The 23237-nt window shown below is 50.8% G+C and overlaps 1 protein-coding gene across 6 annotated transcripts in view; it reads right to left on the bottom strand.

The window, feature by feature from the left end:
* PELP1 (proline, glutamate and leucine rich protein 1) overlaps positions 1-23237 on the bottom strand; it is a 36211-nt gene that overhangs the window by 6599 nt on the left and 6375 nt on the right. For 5 of the 6 annotated variants that reach the window (XM_071420894.1, XM_071420896.1, XM_071420898.1 and 2 more), the window contains exons 5-13: positions 23066-23137; positions 22763-22822; positions 20738-20888; positions 16129-16255; positions 15396-15483; positions 12537-12625; positions 10801-10914; positions 8294-8444; positions 2357-2483 (exon numbers count right to left, since the gene is read on the bottom strand). In XM_071420894.1, the coding sequence (XP_071276995.1) occupies positions 2357-2483; positions 8294-8444; positions 10801-10914; positions 12537-12625; positions 15396-15483; positions 16129-16255; positions 20738-20888; positions 22763-22822; positions 23066-23137 (979 nt within the window). Of the gene's footprint in view, positions 1-2356; positions 2484-8293; positions 8445-9207; positions 9233-10800; positions 10915-12536; positions 12626-15395; positions 15484-16128; positions 16256-20737; positions 20889-22762; positions 22823-23065; positions 23138-23237 lie in introns of all 6 variants that reach the window. The other variant, XM_071420895.1, reaches the window with a different exon arrangement.

Below are 23237 nucleotides of genomic sequence, written 5' to 3'. Positions count from 1 at the left end.
GCCGTTTTTGGGCTGATTTCAGTCAATTTTGGGGCTGATTTTGGGGCGATTTCAGTCGATTTTGGGGTTTTTGGGGTCGCTGATTCCATTCCCGTGGTCCCCAGGCCGTTTTTGGGCTGATTTCAGCCGATTTTGGGGTATTTTGAGGGTGATTTTGTGGTATTTTGGGAGTGACTTCTGGCCGTTTTTGGGGTGATTTCAGGCAGTTTTGGGGCGGTTTTGGGGTTTTTGGGGTCGCTGATGCCATTCCTGCGGTCCCCAGGCCATTTTTGGGGTGATTTTGGGGGTGATTTTGGGGTGATTTCAGTCAATTTTGGGGTTTCTGGGGGCACTGAGTTGATTCCCATGGTTCCCAGGCCGTTTTTGGGGTGATTTCAGCTGATTTTGGAGGTAATTTTGGGGTGATTTTGGGGTGATTTTGGGGCGATTTCAGTCAATTTTGGGGTTTTTGGGGGTGCTGAGTTCATCCCCGCGGTCCCCAGGCCATTTTTGGGCTGATTTCAGGTTAATTTGGGTGATTTTGAGGGTGACTTTGGGGTGATTTTGGGTGATTTTGGGGTATTTTGGGGCTGATTTTGGGGTGATTTCAGCTGATTTTGGGGGTAATTTTGGGGTGTTTTTGGGGTGATTTCAGCTGATTTTGGGGGTGATTTTGGGGTTTTTGGGGTCGCCGAGTTCATCCCCGCAGTCCCCAGGCCGTTTTTGGGGTGATTTCCGGTGATTTTGAGGGTGATTTTGAGGTGATTTCAGTCGATTTTGGGGCTGATTTTGGGGTGATTTTGGGTGATTTTGGGGTTTCTGGGGTCGCCGATTCCATCCCCGCGGTCCCCAGGCCGTTTTTGGGCTGATTTCGGGCGGTTTTGGGGCGACTTTGGGGGTGATTTTGGGGTGATTTTGGGGTTTTTGGGGTCGCCGATTTCATCCCCGTGGTCCCCGGGCCATTTTAGGGCTGATTTCGGGGTGATTTTGGGGGTGATTTTGAGGGTGATTTCCGGTGATTTTGAGGGTGATTTTGGGGTGATTTCAGCTGATTTTGGGCGATTTTGGGGCTGATTTTGGGGTTTTTGGGGTCGCCGAGTCCATCCCCGCGGTCCCCAGGCCGTTTTTGGGGCAATTTCAGGCGGTTTTGGGGTATTTTGGGGGTGATTTTGGGGTGATTTTGGGGCGATTTCAGTCAATTTTGGGGCTGATTTTGGGGCGATTTCAGTCGATTTTGGGGTTTTTGGGGTCGCCGATTCCATCCCCGCGGTCCCCGGGCCGTTTTTGGGCTGATTTCGGGCAGTTTGGGGGTGATTTTGGGGCTGATTTTGGGGCGATTTCAGTCGATTTTGGGGTTTCTGGGGTCGCCGATTCCATCCCCGCGGTCCCCGGGCCGTTTTTGGGCTGATTTTGGGGCGATTTTGGGGCTGATTTTGGGGCTGATTTTGGGTGATTTTGGGGTTTTTGGGGGTGCTGAGTTGATTCCTGCGGTCCCCAGGCCGTTTTTGGGCTGATTTCGGGCGGTTTTGGGAGTGATTTTGTGGTGATTTCAGGCGGTTTTGGGGTATTTTGGGGGTGATTTTGGGGTTTCTGGGGTCGCCGATTCCATCCCCGCGGTCCCCGGGCCGTTTTTGGGCTGATTTCGGGCGGTTTTGGGGCTGTTTTTGGGGTATTTTGGGGGTGATTTTGGGGTTTTTGGGGTCGCCGATTTCATCCCCGCGGTCCCCGGGCCATTTTAGGGCTGATTTTGGGGTGATTTTGGGGGTGATTTTGGGGCGATTTCAGTCGATTTTGGGGTGTTTTTGGGGTGATTTCAGCTGATTTTGGGGGTGATTTTGGGGTTTTTGGGGTCGCTGAGTTCATTCCTGCGGTCCCCAGGCCGTTTTTGGGGGTGATTTCAGGTTAATTTGGGTGATTTTGAGGGTGATTTCAGCTGATTTTGGGGGTGATTTTGGGGTGATTTCAGCTGATTTTGGGGGTAATTTTGGGGTGTTTTTGGGGTGATTTCAGCTGATTTTGGGGGTGATTTTGGGGTTTTTGGGGTCGCCGAGTTCATCCCCGCAGTCCCCAGGCCGTTTTTGGGGTGATTTCCGGTGATTTTGAGGGTGATTTTGGGGTGATTTCAGTCAATTTTGGGGCTGATTTTGGGCTGATTTTGGGCTGATTTTGGGTGATTTTGGGGTTTTTGGGGTCGCCGAGTCCATCCCTGCAGTCCCCGGGCCGTTTTTGGGCTGATTTTGGGGCGATTTTGGGGGCGATTTTGGGGCTGATTTTGGGTGATTTTGGGGTTTTTGGGGTCGCTGAGTCCATCCCTGCAGTCCCCAGGCCGTTTTTGGGCTGATTTCGGGCGGTTTTGGGGCTGTTTTTGGGCGCTCACCTGCCAGGGCGGCGGCGCAGGTGTCGCTGTTGGCCGCGGGTTCCCCCTTGCGGTGCAGGGGGGGCCCCTCCAGCCCCTCCCCCAGTTTGGGCCTTTTGGGGGCGCTGGGTTTGGGCTCCACCCGGAGCTGCCGAAAAATGGGGGGGGTCAGGGGGGGATTTGGGGGGAATTTGGGGGGATTTGGGGTTTTGGGGGGAATTTGGGGGGATTTTGGGGGGGTTTGGGGGGAATTTGGGGATTTTGGAGGGGATTTGGAGGAGATTTTGGGAGCAATTTGGGGGTTTTGGAAGGAATTTGGGGGGGTTTGGGGGGATTTGGGGGAAATTTGGGGGTTTGGAGGGGATTTGGGGGGTCTGGAGGGGATTTTGGAGGGAGATTTTGGGGTTATGGGGGATGTTTTGGGGGGAATTTGGGGGGTTTGGGGATTTGGGGGAGATTTTGGGGGGATTTAGAGGAGATTTTAGGGGAAATTTGGGGTTTTGGGGGAGATTTTGGGGGAGTTTTTGGGGGCATTTTGGGGGTTTGGGGGGATTTTGGGGGGATTTTGGAGGTTTGGGGGGAGATTTTGGGGGGAATTTGGGGAGAAATTTGGGGATTTTGGAGGGGATTTGGAGGAGATTTTGGGGGGAATTTGGGGTTTTGGGGGAGATTTGGGGTGGGGTTGGAGTGGATTTTGGGGTTATGGGGGAGATTTTGGGGGGATTTGGGGGAATTTTCGGGGGAATTTGGGGATTTTGGGGGAGATTTGGGGGGGATTTTGGGGGTTTTGGGGGGATTTGGGGTTTTGGGGGAGATTTTGGGGATTTTGGAGGGGATTTAGGGGGATTTTGGGTGGTTTTGGGGTAGATTTTGGGGGGGATTTAGAGATTTTGGGGTTATGGGGGAGGTTTTGGGGGGAATTTGGGGGGTTTGGGGGAGATTTTGAGGGAGATTTTGGGGGTTTGGGGGAGATTTGGGGGGGTTTGGAGGGGATGTTGGGGGGAGATTTTGGGGGGAATTTGGGGGGGATTTTGGGGTTTTGGGGGAGATTTTGGGGGTCAGGGGAGATTTTGAGGGAATTTTGGGGGTTTGGAGAGGATTTGGGGGAGGTTGGGGGTTTGGGGGAGATTTTGGGGGGATTTCGGGGGGTTTGGGGGAAGATTTTGGGATCAGGAGAGATTTTGGGGGGAATTTGGGGGGAATTTGGGGTTTTGGGGAGATTTTAGGGAGAAATATGGGGATTTTGGAGGGAATTTGGGGTTTGGGGGGGAATTTGGGGGTCAGGGGAGATTTTGAGGGGATTTTGGGGGGATTTGGAGGGGAATTTGGGGCTTTTGGAGGGGATTTGGGGGGGTTTGGGGTTTTGGAGGAGATTTTGGGAGGAATTTGGGGGTTTTGGGAGGGATTTGGGGGGGATTTTGGGGGGAATTTGGGGTTTTGGGGGGAGATTTTGGGGGTTTTGGAGGGGATTTGGGGGGGTTTGGGGGTTTGGGGGGGATTTAGGGGGTTTGGGGGAGATTTTGGGGTGAAAAGGAGCAGTTTTGGGGTGAAAAGGGATGAAAAGGAGCAGTTTTGGGGCACCAAGGGCAGTTTTAGGGTACAAAGGACAATTTTGGGGTACAAGGAGCAGTTTTGGGGCACCAAGGACAATTTTGGGGTGAAAAGGAGCAGTTTTGGGGTGAAGAGGAGCATTTTTGAGGTGAAAAGGAGCAGTTTTGGGGTACAAAGGGAGTGGTTTTGGGGTACAAAGGGAGTGGTTTTTGGGCACAGAGGGGGCAGTTTTGGGGTTGCAAGGAGCGGTTTTGGGGTGAAAAGGGGTGAAAAGGAGCAGCTTTGGGGCACCAAGGACAATTTTGGGGTACAAAGAGTGGATTTGGGGTGCAAAGGAGCAGTTTTGGGGTACAAAGGGGGCATTTTTGGGGTGAAAGGAGCGGTTTTAGGGTACTAAGGGCAGTTTTAGGGTACCAAGGACAATTTTAGGGTACAAAGGAGCAGTTTTGGGGTACAAAGGGCAGTTTTGGGGTGAAAGGGGGCATTTTTGGGGTACAAAGAGCAGTTTTAGGGTACAAAGGAGCAGTTTTGGGGTATAAAGAGCAGTTTTTGGGGTGAGGAATGGAGATTTTGGGGTGCAAGGAGCAGTTTAGGGGCACCAAGGGTGGATTTGGGGTACAAGGAGCAGTTTTAGGGTACAAAGGACAATTCTGGGGTACAAAGGAGCAGTTTTGGGGTACAGAGGGGGCAGTTTTGGGGTGAAAGGAGCGGTTTTAGGGCTCCAGGGGCAGTTTTGGGGCACCAAGGACAATTTTGGGGTGAAAAGGAGCAGTTTTGGGGTACAAAGGGAGCGGTTTTGGGGTGAAAAGGAGCAGTTTTGGGGCTCCAAGGGCAGTTTTAGGGTACAAAGGAGCAGTTTTGGGGGTGCAAGGACAACTTTGGGGTACAAAGGGGGCAGTTTTGGGGTACAAAGGAGCAGTTTTGGGGTGAAAAGGGATGAAAAGGAGCAGTTTTGGGGCACCAAGGGCGGATTTGGGGTACAAGGAGCAGTTTTAGGGTACAGAGGGGGCATTTTTGGGGTGCAAAGGAGCAGTTTTGGGGCACAAAGAGCAGTTTTAGGGTACCAAGGACAATTTTGGGGTGAAAAGGAGCAGTTTTGGGGTGAAGAGGAGCATTTTTGAGGTGAAAAGGAGCAGTTTTGGGGTACAAAGGAGCAGTTTTGGGGTACAAAGGGAGTGGTTTTGGGGCACAGAGGGGGCAGTTTTGGGGTGCAAGGAGCGGTTTTGGGGTGAAAAGGGGGTGAAAGGAGCAGCTTTGGGGCACCAAGGACAATTTTGGGGTGAAAAGGAGCAGTTTTGGGGTACAAAGGAGCAGTTTTAGGGGCTCCAGGGGCAGTTTTAGGGCACCAAGGACAATTTTGGGGTGCAAAGGAGCAGTTTTGGGGTGAGGAATGGAGGTTTTGGGGTACAAAGGAGCATTTTTGGGGTGAAAAGGAGCAGTTTTGGGGCACTAAGGACAATTTCGGGGTGAAAGGAGCGGTTTTGGGGTGAGGAATGGAGATTTTGGGGTGAAAGGAGCAGCTTTAGGGTACAAAGAGCAGTTTTGGGGTGAAAGGAGCAGTTTTGGGGCACCAAGGACAATTTTGGGGTACAAAGGAGCAGTTTTGGGGCACAAAGAGCAGTTTTAGGGTACCAAGGACAATTTTGGGGCACAAAGAGTGGATTTGGTGTACAAAGGAGCAGTTTTAGGGTACCAAGGACAATTTTGGGGTGAAAAGGAGCAGTTTTGGGGTGAAGAGGAGCATTTTTGAGGTGAAAAGGAGCAGTTTTGGGGTACAAAGGGAGTGGTTTTGGGGCACAGAGGGGGCAGTTTTGGGGTGCAAGGAGCGGTTTTGGGGTGAAAAGGGGTGAAAAGGAGCAGCTTTGGGGCACCAAGGACAATTTTGGGGTGAAAAGGAGCAGCTTTGGGGCACAAAGAGCAGTTTTAGGGCACCAAGGGAAGTTTTGGGGTGAGGAATGGAGATTTTGGGGAGAAAGGAGCGGTTTTGGGGTACAAAGAGGAGTTTTAGGGTACAAAGGGCAATTCTGGGGTACAAGGAGCAGTTTTGGGGCACCAAGGGCAGTTTTAGGGCACAAAGGACAATTTTGGGGTACAAAGGGAGCGGTTTTGGGGTACAAAGAGCAATTCTGGGGTACAAAGGAGCAGTTTTGGGGCACAAAGAGCAGTTTTAGGGTACAAAGGGAGCATTTTTGGGGTACAAGGAGCAGTTTTGGGGCACCAAGGGCAGTTTTAGGGCACAAAGGACAATTTTGGGGTGAAAGGGGGCGGTTTTAGGGTACAAAGGGCAGTTTTAGGGTACAAGGAGCAGTTTTGGGGTACAAAGAGGAGTTTTAGGGTACAAAGGGCAATTCTGGGGTACAAAGGAGCAGTTTTGGGGCACCAAGGACAATTTTGGGGTACAAGGAGCAGTTTTGGGGCACCAAGGGCAGTTTTAGGGCACAAAGGACAATTTTGGGGTACAAAGGGAGCGGTTTTGGGGTACAAAGGGCAATTCTGGGGTACAAAGAGCAGTTTTAGGGTACAGAGGGGGCAGTTTTGGGGTGAAAGGAGCGGTTTTAGGGTACTAAGGGCAGTTTTAGGGTACCAAGGACAATTTTAGGGTACAAAGGAGCAGTTTTGGGGTACAAAGGGCAATTTTGGGGTGAAAGGGGGCATTTTTGGGGTACAAAGAGCAGTTTTAGGGTACAAAGGAGCAGTTTTGGGGTATAAAGAGCAGTTTTGGGGTGAGGAATGGAGATTTTGGGGTGCAAGGAGCAGTTTTGGGGCACCAAGGGTGGATTTGGGGTACAAGGAGCAGTTTTAGGGTACAAAGGACAATTCTGGGGTACAAAGGAGCAGTTTTGGGGTACAGAGGGGGCAGTTTCGGGGTGAAAGGAGCGGTTTTAGGGCACCAAGGACAATTTTGGGGTGCAAGGAGCAGTTTTGGGGCACCAAGGGTGGATTTGGGGTGAAAGGAGCAGTTTTGGGGCACAAAGGGCAATTTTGGGGTACAAAGGGAGCGGTTTTGGGGTGAAAAGGAGCAGTTTTGGGGTACCAAGGACAATTTTGGGGTACAAAGGAGCAGTTTTGGGGTGAAAAGGGATGAAAAGGAGCAGTTTTGGGGCACCAAGGGTGGATTTGGGGTACAAAGGAGCGGTTTTGGGGTACAAGGAGCAGTTTTAGGGCACCAAGGGAAGTTTTGGGGTGAGGAATGGAGATTTTGGGGAGAAAGGAGCAGTTTTAGGGTATAAAGGACAATTTTGGGGTGAAAGGAGCAGTTTTGGGGCACCAAGGACAATTTTGGGGTGCAAAGGAGCAGTTTTGGGGCACCAAGGGCGGATTTGGGGTACAAGGAGCAGTTTTAGGGTACAGAGGGGGCATTTTTGGGGTACAAAGGAGCAGTTTTGGGGCACAAAGAGCAGTTTTAGGGTACCAAGGACAATTTTGGGGCACAAAGAGTGGATTTGGTGTACAAAGGAGCAGTTTTAGGGTACCAAGGACAATTTTGGGGTGAAAAGGAGCAGTTTTGGGGTACAAAGGAGCAGTTTTGGGGTACAAAGGGAGTGGTTTTGGGGCACAGAGGGGGCAGTTTTGGGGTGCAAGGAGCGGTTTTGGGGTGAAAAGGGGTGAAAAGGAGCAGCTTTGGGGCACCAAGGACAATTTTGGGGTGAAAAGGAGCAGTTTTGGGGTACAAAGGAGCAGTTTTAGGGCACCAAGGGAAGTTTTGGGGTGAGGAATGGAGATTTTGGGGAGAAAGGAGCGGTTTTGGGGTACAAAGAGGAGTTTTAGGGTACAAAGGGCAATTCTGGGGTACAAAGGAGCAGTTTTGGGGCACCAAGGACAATTTTGGGGTACAAGGAGCAGTTTTGGGGCACCAAGGGCAGTTTTAGGGCACAAAGGACAATTTTGGGGTACAAAGGGAGCGGTTTTGGGGTACAAAGGGCAATTCTGGGGTACAAAGAGCAGTTTTAGGGTACAGAGGGGGCAGTTTTGGGGTGAAAGGAGCGGTTTTAGGGCTCCAGGGGCAGTTTTAGGGTATAAAGGACAATTTTGGGGTACAAAGAGCAGTTTTGGGGTACAAAGGGGGCATTTTTGGGGTGCAAGGAGCAGTTTTGGGGCACCAAGGACAATTCTGGGGCACTAAGGACAATTCTGGGGTGAAAGGGGGCGGTTTTGGGGTACAAGGAGCAGTTTTAGGGTACAAAGAGAGCGGTTTTAGGGCACCAAGGGTGGATTTGGGGTGAAAGGAGCGGTTTTAGGGTACTAAGGGCAGTTTTAGGGTACAAAGGACAATTTTTGGGTACAAAGGAGCAGTTTTAGGGTACAAGGAGCAGTTTTAGGGTACAAGGAGCATTTTTGGGGTGAAAAGGAGCATTTTTGGGGTACCAAGGAGCATTTTTGGGGTACAAAGAGGAGTTTTGGCCCCACCTTGTTGCCGTCGCTGGGGGCGCTGATGTCGCTGAGCAGCTGAGCCAGGAGGGCCTCGCTGGGGCTGCCGGGGCTCTGCAGGATCCCCGAGGCCGCCCCGGCCACCTGCACCCACAGCTCCAGCACCTGGTACAGGCGGCTCCGCACGGCCCTGGGGATCCCAAAAATCAACTCAGGGACCCCAAAAACCCCCAAAACCCACCCCAAAAACCCCAAAATTACCCCTAAAAACAGCCCCGGCACCCACAGCTCCAGCACCTGGTACAGGCGGCTCCGCACGGCCCTGGGGGAGCCAAAAACGGATTCAGGGACCCCAAAAACCCCAAAAATGACCCAAAAATGGGTTCAGGGACCCCAAAAACCCCCAAAACCCACCCCAAAAACCCCAAAATTACCCCTAAAAACCCTAAAAACAACCCCGGCACCCACAGCTCCAGCCCCTGGTACAGGCGGCTCCATACAGCCCTGGGGACCCCAAAAATCGATTCAGGGACCCCAAAAATGGACTTGGGGACCCCAAAAACCCCAGAAATGACCCCAAGAAACCCAAAAATTCCCTAAAAACCCCAAAAATGACCCCAAAAACCCCCCCAGCACCCACAGCTCCAGCCCCTGGTACAGGCGGCTCCGTACGGCCCTGGGGGGGCCAAAAATGGGTTCAGGGACCCCAAAAATGGGTTCAGGGACCCCAAAAACCCCAAAAATGACCCCAAAAACCCCCAAAATGACCCCAAAAAATCCAAAAACCCTCCCGGCACCCACAGCTCCAGCCCCTGGTACAGGCGGCTCCGTACGGCCCTGGGGACCCCAAAAATCAACTCAGGGACCCCAAAAACCCCCAAAACCCACCCCAAAAACCCCAAAATGACCCCAAAAAACCCCAAAAACAACCCCGGCACCCACAGCTCCAGCACCTCGTACAGGCGGCTCCGTACGGCCCTGGGGGAGCCAAAAACCCCAAAAATGACCCCAAAAATGGGTTCAGGGACCCCAAAAACCCCCAAAACCCACCCCAAAAACCCCAAAAATGACCCCAAAAGCCCCAAAAATACCCTAAAAACCCCAAAAATCACTCAAAAAACCCCAAAAAATCCCCTATAAACTCAAAAATGACCCCAGAAACCCCAAAAATGACCCCAAAAATCCCAAAAACCCCCCCGGCACCCACAGCTCCAGCACCTGGTACAGGCGGCTCCGCACGGCCCTGGGGGGGCCAAAAATGGGTTCAGGGACCCCAAAAACCCCCAAAACCCACCCCAAAAACCCCAAAAATGACCCCAGAAAACCCTAAAATGCCCCCAAAAATCCCAAAATTCCCTAAAAATGCCCCCAAAAAGCCCCCCTGCACCCACAGCTCCAGCCCCTGGTACAGGCAGCTCCGCACGGCCCTGGGGGGGCCAGAAATGGGTTCAGGGACCCCAAAAATGGGTTCAGGGACCCCAAAAACCCCAAAAATGACCCCAAAAACCCCTAAAAACCCTACAAACAACCCCTGCACCCACAGCTCCAGCACCTGGTACAGGCGGCTCCGCACGGCCCTGGGGGAGCCAAAAACCCCAAAAATGACCCCAAAAACCCCAAAATCACCCCAAAAACCCCAAAAATGGGTTCAGGGACCCCAAAAATCCCAAAAATTACCCCAAGAAACCCAAAAATTCCCTAAAAACCCCAAAAATGACCCCAAAAACCCCCCCGGCACCCACAGCTCCAGCACCTGGTACAGGCGGCTCCGCACGGCCCTGGGGGGGCCAAAAATGGGTTCAGGGACCCCAAAAATGGATTTAGGAACCCAAAAATCGACTCAGGGACCCCAAAAATGGGCATTTTTCCCATTTCTGGGCATTTTTCCCCATTTCCAGGCCCTTTTTTCTCCCATTTCTGGGATGTTTTTCCCATTTCCGGGCCCTTTTCCCCCATTTCCCATCTGATTTTTCCCATTTCTGGGACATTTTTCCCCATTTTTGAGCCATTTTTTCCCATTTCCAGGCCCTTTTTCCACATTTCTGGGCACTTTTCTCCCATTTCCCAGCTGTTTTTCCCCATTTTTGTGATATTTTTTCCCATTTTTGTGCCATTTTTTCCCGTTTTTATGCCCTTTCCCCCCATTTTTGTGCCATTTTTTCCCATTTTTGTGCCTTTTTCCCCCATTTCTGGGCCCTTTTCCCCCAGTTTTGTGCCGTTTTTCCCCATTTTTGTGCCCTTTCCCCCATTTTTGTGCCGTTTTTTCCCATTTTTGTGCCCTTTTGCCCCATTTCCAGGATATTTTCCCATTTTTGTGCCATTTTTTCCCATTTCCGGGCCCTTTTCCCCCATTTCCCAGCTGTTTTCCCCATTTTGAGCCATTTTTTCCCATTTTTGTGCCGTTTTTTCCCGTTTTTGGGCCCTTTTCCCCCATTTCCAGGATATTTTCCCCATTTTTGTGCCCTTTTTTCCCATTTTTGTGCCCTTTCCCCCCATTTTTGTGCCGTTTTTTCCCATTTTTGGGCCCTTTTGCCCCATTTCCGTACCCGAACGGTCTCTCCTGCCCCGGGGGGGAGTCCCTGGGGCCGCTCCAGGAGCTCAGAACCTGCGGGAAGAGGCGGCCCAGGAGGGACCCCCAGCGAACCAGGCGGGCCCCGCACCTGGAAAACCCCAAAATTCCCTCAGAATTCCCAAAAAATTCCCAAAATTCCATCAGAATTCACCAATTCCCAAAAATCCCCAAAAAAATCCACCCAGAAATGCCCAAAATCCCCCAAAAATCCCCCAGGAGGGACCCCCAGAGAACCAGACGGGCCCCGCACCTGGAAAACCCCAAAATTCCCTCAGAATTCCCAAAAAATTCCAAAATATTCCGTCAGAATCCCCAAAATTCCATCGGAATTCCAAAAAACCCAAAAATCCCCAAAAAAATCCGCCCAGAAATGCCCAAAATCCCCAAAAAATTCCCCCAGGAGGGACCCCCAGAGAACCAGATGGGTCCCGCACCTGGAAAATCCAAAAATTCCCTCAGAATTCCCGAAATTCCATCGGAATTCACAAAATTCCATCGGAATTCACAAATTCCCAAAAATCCCCAAAAAAATCCCCAAAAAAATCCGCCCAGAATTGCCCAAAATCCCACAAAATTCCCCCCAAATCCCACCTGGATCCCTCTGAGCATCCCCAGTCCCTCTCCCAGTACAAACCAGTATAAACCAGTATAAACCAGCCCATCCCAGTCCATCCCAGTCCGTCCCAGTCCATCCCCGTCCATCCCAGTTCATCCCAGTTTGATCCCAGTCCCTCCCAGTGCATCCCAGTTCATCTCACGCCAGCAGCAGCGCTCCCAGCACCTCCCAGTTCATCCCAGTTCATCCCAGTTCATTCCCAGTATATCCCAGTCCATTCCCAGTATATCCCAGTCCCTCCCAGTATATCCCAGTCTATCCCAGTTTAGCTCACGCCAGCAGCAGCGCTCCCAGCACCTCCCAGTCCCAATCCCAGTCCCAATCCCAGTCTATCCCAGTATATCCCAGTATAACCCAGTCTATCCCAGTTCATTCCCAGTATAGCTCACGCCAGCAGCAGCGCTCCCAGCACCTCCCAGTCCCATTCCCAGTATATCCCAGTCCCATTCCCAGTATATCCCAGTCCCTCCCAGTATATCCCAGTCTATCCCAGTTCCTCTCACGCCAGCAGCAGCGCTCCCAGCACCTCCCAGTCCCTCCCAGTATATCCCAGTATATAATCCCAGTATATCCCAGTATATCCCAGTATATCCCAGTTTAGCTCACGCCAGCAGCAGCGCTCCCAGCACCTCCCAGTCCCATTCCCAGTATATCCCAGTATATAATCCCAGTCCATCCCAGTCTATCCCAGTATATCCCAGTATATCCCAGTCACAATCCCAGTATATCCCAGTCTATCCCAGTTTAGCTCACGCCAGCAGCAGCACTCCCAGCACCTCCCAGTCCCATTCCCAGTATAACCCAGTCCCTCCCAGTATATCCCAGTATATAATCCCAGTCCCTCCCAGTCTATCCCAGTATATCCCAGTTTAGCTCACGCCAGCAGCAGCGCTCCCAGCACCTCCCAGTCCCATTCCCAGTATAACCCAGTCCATCCCAGTATATCCCAGTATATAATCCCAGCTCACGCCAGCAGCAGCGCTCCCAGCACCTCCCAGTCCCATTCCCAGTATATAATCCCAGTCCATCCCAGTATATCCCAGTATATAATCCCAGTCCATCCCAGTATATCCCAGTATATAATCCCAGCTCACGCCAGCAGCAGCGCTCCCAGCACCTCCAGCGCGTTCAGGTGCACCTGGGGCAGCAGCAGCGCCCGCAGGGGCCCCTCCCCCAGCCAGCCCTGGGGACAGGAAACCAGTAAGGACCAGTATAAACCAGTATGGACCAGTATAAACCAGTATGGATCATTATAGATCAATATAAACCAGTATGGACCAGTATGGACCAGAATAAACCAGTATGGATCATTATAGATCAATATAAACCAGTATAAACCAGTATGGACCATTATAGATCAATATGGACCAGTATGGATCAGTATAAACCAGTGTAAACCAGTAAGGACCAGTATAAACCAGTATGGACCAGAATAAATCAGTATGGACCAGTATGGATCATTATAGATCAATATAAACCAGTATGGACCAGTATGGACCAGAATAAACCAGTATGGATCATTATAGATCAATATAAACCAGTATAAACCAGTATGGACCAGTATGGACCAGAATAAACCAGTATAAACCAGTATGGACCAGTATGGATCATTATAGATCAGTATAAACCAGTATGGACCAGTATGGACCAGAATAAACCAGTATAAACCAGTATGGACCAGTATGGATCATTACAGATCAATATAAACCAGTATGGACCATTATAGATCAATATAAACCAGTATGGACCGGTATAAACCAGTATGGACCATTATAGATCAATATAAACCAGTATGGACCAGTATAAACCAGTATGGATCATTATAGATCAATATAAACCAGTATGGGCCAGTATGGACCAGTATAAACCAGTATGGATCATTATAGATCAATATAAACCAGTATGGACCAGTATAAACCAGTAAGGACCAGTATAAACCAGTATGGACCAGTAAGGACCAGTATGGATCATTATAGATCAATATAAACCAGTAAGGACCAGTATGGACCAGTAAGGACCAGTATAAACCAATAAGGACCAGTATAAACCAGTAAGGACCAGTATAAACCAGTATGGACCGGTACGGACCAGTATGGATCATTATAAACCAGTATGGACCATTATAGATCAATATAAACCAGTATGGACCAGAATAAACCAGTATAGACCAGTATGGATCATTATAAACCAGTATGGACTCGTATGGACCAGTATGGACCAGAATAAACCAGTATGGACCAGTATGGATCAGTATAGATCAATATAAACCAGTATGGACCAGTATGGGCTGGTATAAACCAGTATAAACCAGTAAGGATCAGTATGGATCATTATAAACCAGTATAAACCAGTATGGATCAGTATGGACCGGTATAAACCAGTATAAACCAGTACGGACCAGTACGGATCATTATAGACCAGTATAAACCAGTTGAAGTTGAAATAAACTGGTTTAAACTGGGATCGTTTTGTAGCCATTTTCTGGTGGTTTTTGGGATGATTTTTGGGTGATTTCTGGTTAATTTTTGGGTGATTTTTGGGTGGTTTTTTTGGTAATTTTTGGGTATTTTTGGGATGATTTTTGGGTGATTTTTGGGTGATTTCTGGTTAATTTTTGGGATGATTTTGGGGTGGTTTTTTGGGTGATTTCGGGTGATTTTTGCGTATTTTTGGGACGATTTTTGGGTCATTTTTGGGTGAATTTGGGGTTGATTTTTGGGTGTTTTTTTGGATGATTTTGGGGTGAATTTGGGGTATTTTTTGGGTGATTTTGGGTGTTTTTTGGGCGTTTTTGGGGTGACACTCAGGAGGTGTTTCTGGTTCATTTTTGGGATGATTTTGGGTGATTTTTTGGGTGTTTTTTGGGTATTTTTGGGATGATTTGGGGATGATTTGGGGGATGATTTTTGGGATGATTTTGGGGTTGTTTTTGGGATGATTTTTGGGTGGTTTTGGATGATTTTTGGTTGATTTCTGCTTGATTTTTCCTTGATTTTTTGGGGTGGTTTTAGGGTGGTTTTGGGGTGATTTTTGGGTAATTTTGGGATGATTTTTAGGTATTTTGGGGTGATTTCTGGTTAATTTTTGGGTGATTTCTGGGATGATTTTGAGGTGATTTTTGGGTGGTTTTGAGGTGATTTTTGGGTGGTTTTTTGGGTGTTTCTGGTTAATTTTTGTGTGGTTTTTTGGGTGATTTTTGGGGTGATTTTTGGGTGAATTTGGGGTTGATTTTTGGGTGATTTTTGGGTGAATTTGGGGTTGATTTTTGGGTGTTTTTTGGGTGATTTTGGGCGATTTTTGAGTGATTTTGGGGTGATTTTTGGATGATTTTGAGGTGATTTTTGGGTGGTTTTTTAGGTGTTTTTTTGGATGATTTTTGGGTATTTTTGGGATGATTTTTGGGATGATTTTGGGGTGATTTTTGGGTGAATTTGGGGTTGATTTTTGGGTGATTTTGGGTGATTTTTGGTGGTTTTGGGGTGGCACTCAGGAGGTGTTTCTGGTTCATTTTTGGGTATTTTTGGGGTGATTTTTGGGTGGTTTTTTGGGTGATTTTGGGGTGATTTTTGGGATGATTTTTGGGATGATTTTTGGGTGATTTTTGGGTGAATTTGGGGTATTTTTTGGGGTGAATTTGGGTGATTTTTGGGCGTTTTTGGGGTGGCACTCAGGAGGTGTTTCTGGTTCATTTTTGGGGTGTTTTTTGGGATGATTTTGGGATCATTTTTGGGTGATTTTTGGGTGAATTTGGGGTTGATTTTTGGGTGTTTTTGGGTGTTTTTTTGGATGATTTTTGGGTATTTTTGGGATGATTTTTGGGCGTTTTTTTTGGGTGGTTTTTTGGGTAATTTTTGGGTATTTTTAGGATGATTTTTGGGTGACTTTTGGGTGAATTTGGGGCTGATTTTTGGGTGATTTTGGGCGATTTTTGGTGTTTTTGGGGTGGCACTCACCAGGTTCTTGCTGGTGACGTTGAGGGCGCGGCAAACGAGATCCAAAATGTCCTGAACGGGAACCGTGACCGGGGCCACGAAATCCTGGCTGGGAACGGGGACAGAGACACTGGGGGGACTGGGATGGACTGGGTTATACTGGGTTATACTGGGTTATACTGGGTTATACTGGGAATGAACTGGGACAAACTGGGATGGACTGGGAACGGGGACAGAGACACTGGGGGGACTGGGATGGACTGGGTTATACTGGGTTATACTGGGTTATACTGGGAATGAACTGGGAATGAACTGGGACAGACTGGGACAAACTGGGTTATACTGGGAGGGACTGGGAAAGGGACTGGGAACGGGGACAGCGACACTGGGACAAACTGGGTTATACTGGGTTATACTGGGACAAACTGGGAGGGACTGGGTTATACTGGGAGGGACTGGGAATGAACTGGGATCAAACTGGGAACGGGAACAGCGACACTGGGAGGGACTGGGACAAACTGGGAGGGACTGGGATCAAACTGGGAGGGACTGGGAGGGAACTGGTTTATACTGGGAGGGACTGGGAGGGGATTTGAGGGTTCCCAGGGTGGATTTTGGGGAGGATTTTGGGGTTTTTGGGGGGATTTTGGGGGATTTGGGGTGGATTTTGACGGGGATTTCAGGGATTTTGGGGTTTTGATGATTTTGGGGTGAATTTTGGGGATTTTGGGGTGAATTTGGGGGATTTTGGTACCTCAGGAGCAGCTTGAGGACGCGGCAGAGCCCCGAAAACCTCGAGTGCAGGGTCAGGATCCCCCCAGCGTCGTCCTGGGGCGGGGGCAGCAGCAGCTCCACCCCTGGGCCCTCGTAAGGGAGAGGATCTGGGAGCAAAAAACCCCAAAATTCAGCCCAAAATCCCAAAAATTCACCCCAAAATCATCAAAACCCCAAAATCCCTGAAATCCCCATCAAAATCCACCCAAAAACCCCCAAATTCAGCCCAAAAACCCCTGAATTCACCCCAAAATCATCAAAACCCCAAAATCCCTGAAATCCCCATCAAAATCTACCCAAAAACCCCCAAATTCAGCCCAAAAACCCCTGAATTCACCCCAAAATCATCAAAACCCCAAAATCCCTGAAATCCCCATCAAAATCTACCCAAAAACCCCCAAATTCACCCCAAAATCCTCAAAATTCACCCCAAAATCATCAAAACCCCAAAATCCCTGAAATCCCCATCAAAATCTACCCAAAAACCCCCAAATTCATCCCAAAATCCTCAAAATTCACCCCAAAATCATCAAAACCCCAAAATCCCTGAAATCCCCATCAAAATCCACCCAAAAACCCCAAAATTCACCCCAAAATCATCAAAACCCCAAAATCCCTGAAATCCCAGTCAAAATCCACCCAAAAACCCCCAAATTCACCCCAAAATCCCAAAAATTCAGCCCAATATCCTCATTTCCCTTTAACAGCCCTGTAAGATGCCAAAATGACCCCAAAATCCCCAAAATTCACCCCAAAATCCTCAGCTCACTTCAACAGCTCCATGGGCCCCAAATTCACCCAAAAACCCCCAAATTCACCTCAAAATCCTCAAAATTCAGCCCAAAATCCCCAAAATTCACCCCAAAATCCTCAGCTCACTTCAACAGCTCCATAGAACCCCAAATTCACCCCCAAATCCCCAAATTTACCCCAAAATCCTCAAAATTCACCCCAAAATTCTCATCTCACTTCAACGGCTCCATAGGACCCCAAAATGACCCCAAAATCCCAAAAATTCAGCCCAAAATCCCACATAAACCCCCCCAAATGACCCCAAATCCCACATAAACCACCCCAAATCCCCCCCAAATCCCTCACCAATCTCACATCCCTTGAACAGAGCCCTCAGGACCCCCTGCAGGACCCCCCAAATCCCACATAAACCACCCCAAATTACCCCAAAATCCCACATAAATCACCCCAAACAGGCCCAAATCCCACATAAATCACCCCAAAATCCCACAAAAAGCACCCCAAACCACCCAAAATCCCACATAAATCACCCCAAATCCCCCCCAAATCCCCCCCAAATCCCTCACCAGTCTCACAGCCCTCGAACAGAGCCCTCAGGAGCCCCTGCAGGACCCCCCAAATCCCACATAAACCACCCCAAATTACCCCAAAATCCCACATAAATCACCCCAAACAGGCCCAAATCCCACATAAATCACCCCAAAATCCCACATAAATCACCCCAAATCCCCCCCAAATCCCTCACCAGTCTCACATCCCTCAAAAAGAGCCCCCAGCAGCCCCTGCAGTGTGGCCAGGACCCCCCTCATATCCCTCCTAAACCACCCCAAACATCCCCAAACCCCACATAAATCACCCCAAAATCCCACATAAACCCCCCCAAACGACCCCAAACCCCCCATAAATCACCCCAAATCCCCTCATATCCCACCCAAACCACCCAAAATCCCACATAAATCACCCCAAACAGGCCCAAATCCCACATAAATCACCCCAAATCCCCTCATATCCCACCCAAACGACCCCAAATCCCCACATAAATCACCACAAATCCCCCACAAACCCCCCCAAATCCCACATAAATCACCCCAAACAGGCCCAAAACCCCACATAAATCACCCCAAACCCCCTCATATCCCCCCCAAACGACCCCAAAACCCCCCTAAATGACCCCAAATCCCCCCCAAATCCCTCACCAGTCTCACATCCCTCAAACAGAGCCCCCAGCAGCCCCTGCAGGACCCCCCAAACCCCCACATAAACCCCCCCAAATCCCACATAAACCCCCCCAAACGACCCCAAATCCCCCATAAATCCCCCCCAAATCCCTCACCAGTCTCAGAGCCCTCGAACAGGGCCCCCAGGACCCCATGCAGGACCCCCCCAAACCCCCATAAACCACCCCAAACAGGCCCAAAATCCCACATAAACCCCTCCAAATCCCCCATAAACCACCCCAAACCCCCACATAAATCACCCCAAATCCCACATAAACCCCCCCCAAACCACCCCAAACATCCCCAAACCCCACAAAAATCACCCCAAACCCCCTCATATCCCACCCAAACCACCCCAAAACCCCCCATAAATCACCCCAAAATCCCACATAAATCACACCAAATGACCCCAAACTACCCCAAATGCCCCCCAAATCCGTCACCGCTCTCACATCCCTCAAACAGAGCCCCCAGGAGCCCGTGCAGGACCCCCCAAATACCCCATAAACCCCCCCCAAATCCCCATAAACCACCCTGAATCCCCATAAACCACCCCAAACCCCCTCATATCCCCCCCAAACAGGCCCAAATCCCACCCAAACAACCCCAAATCCCCCCCAAATCCCTCACCAGTCTCACATCCCTCAAACAGGACCCTCAGGACCCCGTGCAGGACCCCCCAAATCCCCCATAAACCACCCCAAACCCCCTCATATCCCACCCAAACCACCCAAAACCCCCATAAATCACCCCAAACAGCCCCAAAATCCCCACATAAACCACCCCAAACAGCCCCAAAATCCCCCCCATAAATCACCCCAAACAGGCCCAAAACCCCACATGAACCACCCCAAACCACCCCAAATCCCACATAAATCACCCCAAACAGGCCCAAAATCCCCACATATCCCACCCAAACCACCCCAAATCCCCACATAAACCACCCCAAACATCCCCAAAATCCCACATAAACCACCCCAAATCCCCCATAAATCCCCCCCAAATCCCTCACCAGTCTCACATCCCTCGAACAGGGCCCCCAGGACCCCATGCAGGACCCCCCAAACCCCACATAAACCACCCCATAAACCCCCCCAAATCCCACATAAATCACCCCAAATCCCCTATAAATCACCCCAAATCCCACATAAATCACCCCAAACCCCCCATAAATCACCCCAAAATCCCACATAAGCCCCCCCAAACGACCCCAAACAACCCCAAATCCCCCCCAAATCCCTCACCAGTCTCACATCCCTCGAACAGGGCCCCCAGCAGCCCGTGCAGCGTGGCCAGCACCCCCCAAACCACCCCAAAATCCCCCATAAACCACCCCAAAATCCCACATAAACCACCCCAAACAGGCCCCAAACCCCACATAAATCACCCCAAACCCCCTCATATCCCACCCAAACGACCCCAAATCCCCACATAAATCACCCCAAACAGGCCCAAAACCCCACATGAACCACCCCAAACCACCCCAAATCCCCACATAAACCACCCCAAACATCCCCAAAACCCCACATAAACCACCCCAAACAGGCCCAAAATCCCCCATAAACCCCCCCAAACCCCCTCATATCCCCCCCAAACGACCCCAAATCCCCCCCAAACGATCCCAAATCCCCCCCAAATTTCTCACCAGTCTCACATCCCTCGAACAGAGCCCCCAGCAGCCCCTGCAGCGTGGCCAGCACCCCCCAAATCCCCCATAAATCACCCCAAACCCCCTCATATCCCACCCAAACCACCCAAAACCCCCATAAATCACCCCAAACATCCCCAAAATCCCACATAAACCACCCCAAACCACCCCAAATCCAACATAAATCACCCAAAATCCCACATAAACCCCCCCAAACGACCCCAAATCCCCCATAAATCACCCCAAATCCCTCACCGGCCTCACATCCTTCAAAGAGAGGCCCCAGCAGCCCCTGCAGCGTGGCCAGCACCCCCCAAATCCCACATAAACCACCCCAAACAGGCCCAAACAGGCCCAAAATCCCACATAAATCACCCCAAACCACCCCAAATCCTCCCTAAATCATCCCAAATCCCCTCCAAACGACCCCAAATTATTCCAGGCCCCCTCACCAGTCTCACAGCCCTCAAAGAGAGGCCCCTGAAGCGTTGCCAGCACCCCTCAAACCACCCCAACCCCCCCATAAACCACCCCAAACCACCCCAAATCCCCCCCAAACGATCCCAAACGACCCCAAATCCCCCCCAAATTTCCCCAGGCCCCCTCACCAGTCTCACATCCCTCGAACAGAGCCCCCAGCAGCCCCTGCAGCGTGGCCAGCACCCCCCAAACCACCCCAAACCCCCCATAAATCACCCCAAACCACCCCACATCCCCACATAAACCCCCCCAAACAGGCCCAAAACCCCACATAAATCACCCCAAAATCCCACATATCCCCCCCAAATGACCCCAAATCCCCCATAAACGACCCCAAATCCCTCACCAGTCTCACATCCCTCGAACAGAGCCCCCAGCAGCCCCTGCAGCGTGGCCAGCACCCCCCAAATCCCCCATAAATCAACCCAAACATGCCCCAAACCCCACATAAATCACCCCAAATCCCCCATAAACGACCCCAAATCCCTCACCAGTCTCACATCCCTCGAACAGAGCCCCCAGGAGCCCGTGCAGCGTTGCCAGCACCCCCTGCAGCTGCTGGTGCCAGCACTCCGTGTGCCGCAGCCCCTGCGAGAAACCGCGGCCCAGCGCCGGCAGCAGCGCGTAGCACTCGCAGGCCAGCTAAAAACAGAAAGAAACGGGGTCAGGGAGCCCGAAAATCACCTTAAAACCCCCAAATTCTGATTCAGGACCCCAAAAAACCCCCCAAAAATGCCCCAGAACCCCCCAAAAATGCCCCAAAATGCCCCAAAATGCCCCAAAACTGCACCAAAATGCCCCAAATCTGCCCCAGCCCAGTGCATAGCACTCGCAGGCCAGCTGGAAACGGGGAAAAACGGGGTCAGGGAGCCTGAAAATGGGGCTGGGACCCCAAAATTCTGATTCAGGACCCCAAAAAACCCCCAGGAACTGCCCCAGAACCCCCCAAAAATGCCCCAAAATGCCCCAAAACTGCCCCAAAATGCCCCAGAGTCCCCAGCCCAGCGCGCAGCACTCGCAGGCCAGCTGGGAACGGGCAAAAACGGGGTCAGGGAGCCTGAAAATGACCTTAAAACCCCCAAATTCTGATTCAGGACCCCAAAAAACCCCCAGGAACTGCCCCAGAACTCCCCAAAACTGCACCAAAATGCCCCAAATCTGCCCCAGCCCAGTGCATAGCACTCGCAGGCCAGCTGGAAACGGGGAAAAACGGGGTCAGGGACCCCAAAAATGGGGCTGGGACCCCAAAATTCTGATTCAGGACCCCAAATAACCCCCGGAAACTGCCCCAGAACCCCTCAAAACTGCCCCAGAACCCCCAAAATGCCCCAAAACTGCCCGAAAATGCCCCAAATCTACCCCAGAACACCCAGCCCGATGTGTTGCACTCACAGGCCAGATGGGAATGGGGAAAAATGGGGCTGGAACCCCAAAAATGACCTTAAAACCCCCAAATTCTGATTCAGGACCCCAAAAAACCCCCAGGAACCACCCAGGAAAGCCCCAAAATGCCCCAAAATGCCCCAAATCTGCCCCGGCCCAGCGCCGGCAGCAGCGCGTAGCACTTGCAGGCCAGCTAAAAACAGGGAAAAACGGGGTCAGGGACCCCAAAAACGGGGTCAGGGACCCCAAAAATGGGGCTGGGACCCCAAAATTCTGATTCAGGACCCTCGAAAACCCCCAGGAACTGCCCCAGAACTCCCCAAAACCGCCCCAAAATGCCCCAAAATCCCCCTGAAAATCCCCTCCAAAGTCATCCCAAACACCCCCCAAAAAACCCCAAAACCACCCCAAAACCCCAAAATCACCCAAACCCTCCAAAAGCCCCCAAATCCATCCGAAGACCACCCCAAAATTCCCACAAAAAAACCCAAAATCCCCCCTTAAAAACCCCAAAACCCCCTCCAGAAACCACCCCAAACCCACTCCAAAAATTGCCCCAAAACCACCCCAAAAAACCCCAAAACCCCCAAAACCACCCCAAAACCACCCCAAAAACCCCTCCAAAATTCCCCCAAAAAACCCAAACACCCCCAAAAACCCCCAAAAATCCCCCCAAAAAATCCCCAAACCCCCCCAAAAAATCCCCAAAAAAACCCCAAACCCCCTCCAAAAAACACCAAAACTACCCCAAACCCACTCCAAAAATTGCCCAAAAAACCCCAAAACCACCCCAAAAATTCCTCAAAACCCCCCAAAACCACCCCAAAACTCCCCAAAAAATCCCCAAAAATCCCCAAAACCACCCCAATAACCCCAAAACCCCTCCAAAATTCCCCAAAAAAACCCCAAAACCCCTTCCAAAAACCACCAAAACCACCCTAAACCCACTCCAAAAACCACCCCAAAAACCCCAAAACCACCCCAAAAACTCCCCAAAAAAAACCCAAAAAACCCCCAAAAAAAACCCAAAAAACCCCCAAACCACCCCAAAATCCCAAAAAGCCCCAAAAAGCCCCAAAAACCCCAAAACCACCCCAAAAAAGCCCAAAAATCCCCCCAGTTTTGGGTCCCACCTGCTGCAGCCGGGGGCTCTCGCTGTCGATGCGGGACAGGAAATGGGCAGCGAGCTTCCCCTGGGGGGGGGAAATTTGGGGAGATTTTGGGGGGTCCCAGGGCCGAGACCCCTCCCCAAATTCCCCCCAAATTGGGGAGGGGGCTCAGGGGACCCCATAGGCAAAATTTGGGGTTTTTTGGGGGGGGTCCTGGGGCTGAGACCCCTCCCCAAATTCCCCCAAAATTCACCCCAAAAGCCCAAAAATCCAGGGGGAATTTGGGGAGATTTTGGGGGTTTTTGGGATTTTGGGGAGGGGTCTCACCCTCATGGAGCCGCAGGCGCCGGGGTAGAAGGACAGGCAGGACTTGATCCCTTCCAGCGTGGAGAGCTCGCACTGAGAGGGGGGGAAAATGGGGTGAGACCCCTCCCCAAATTCGTGGGGACCCCTCCCCAAATTCCTGAGACCCCTCCCACCGAGACCCCTCCCCAAATTA

This window comes from Agelaius tricolor, unplaced genomic scaffold (genome assembly GCF_023055355.1).
Source record: "Agelaius tricolor isolate 1412-34295 unplaced genomic scaffold, bAgeTri1.0.p SCAF_172, whole genome shotgun sequence".
In the NCBI taxonomy this organism is placed as follows: domain Eukaryota; kingdom Metazoa; phylum Chordata; class Aves; order Passeriformes; family Icteridae; genus Agelaius; species Agelaius tricolor.
The sequence above is the reverse complement of the archived record's forward strand: the minus strand, read 5'-3'. Positions and strand labels throughout refer to the sequence as shown.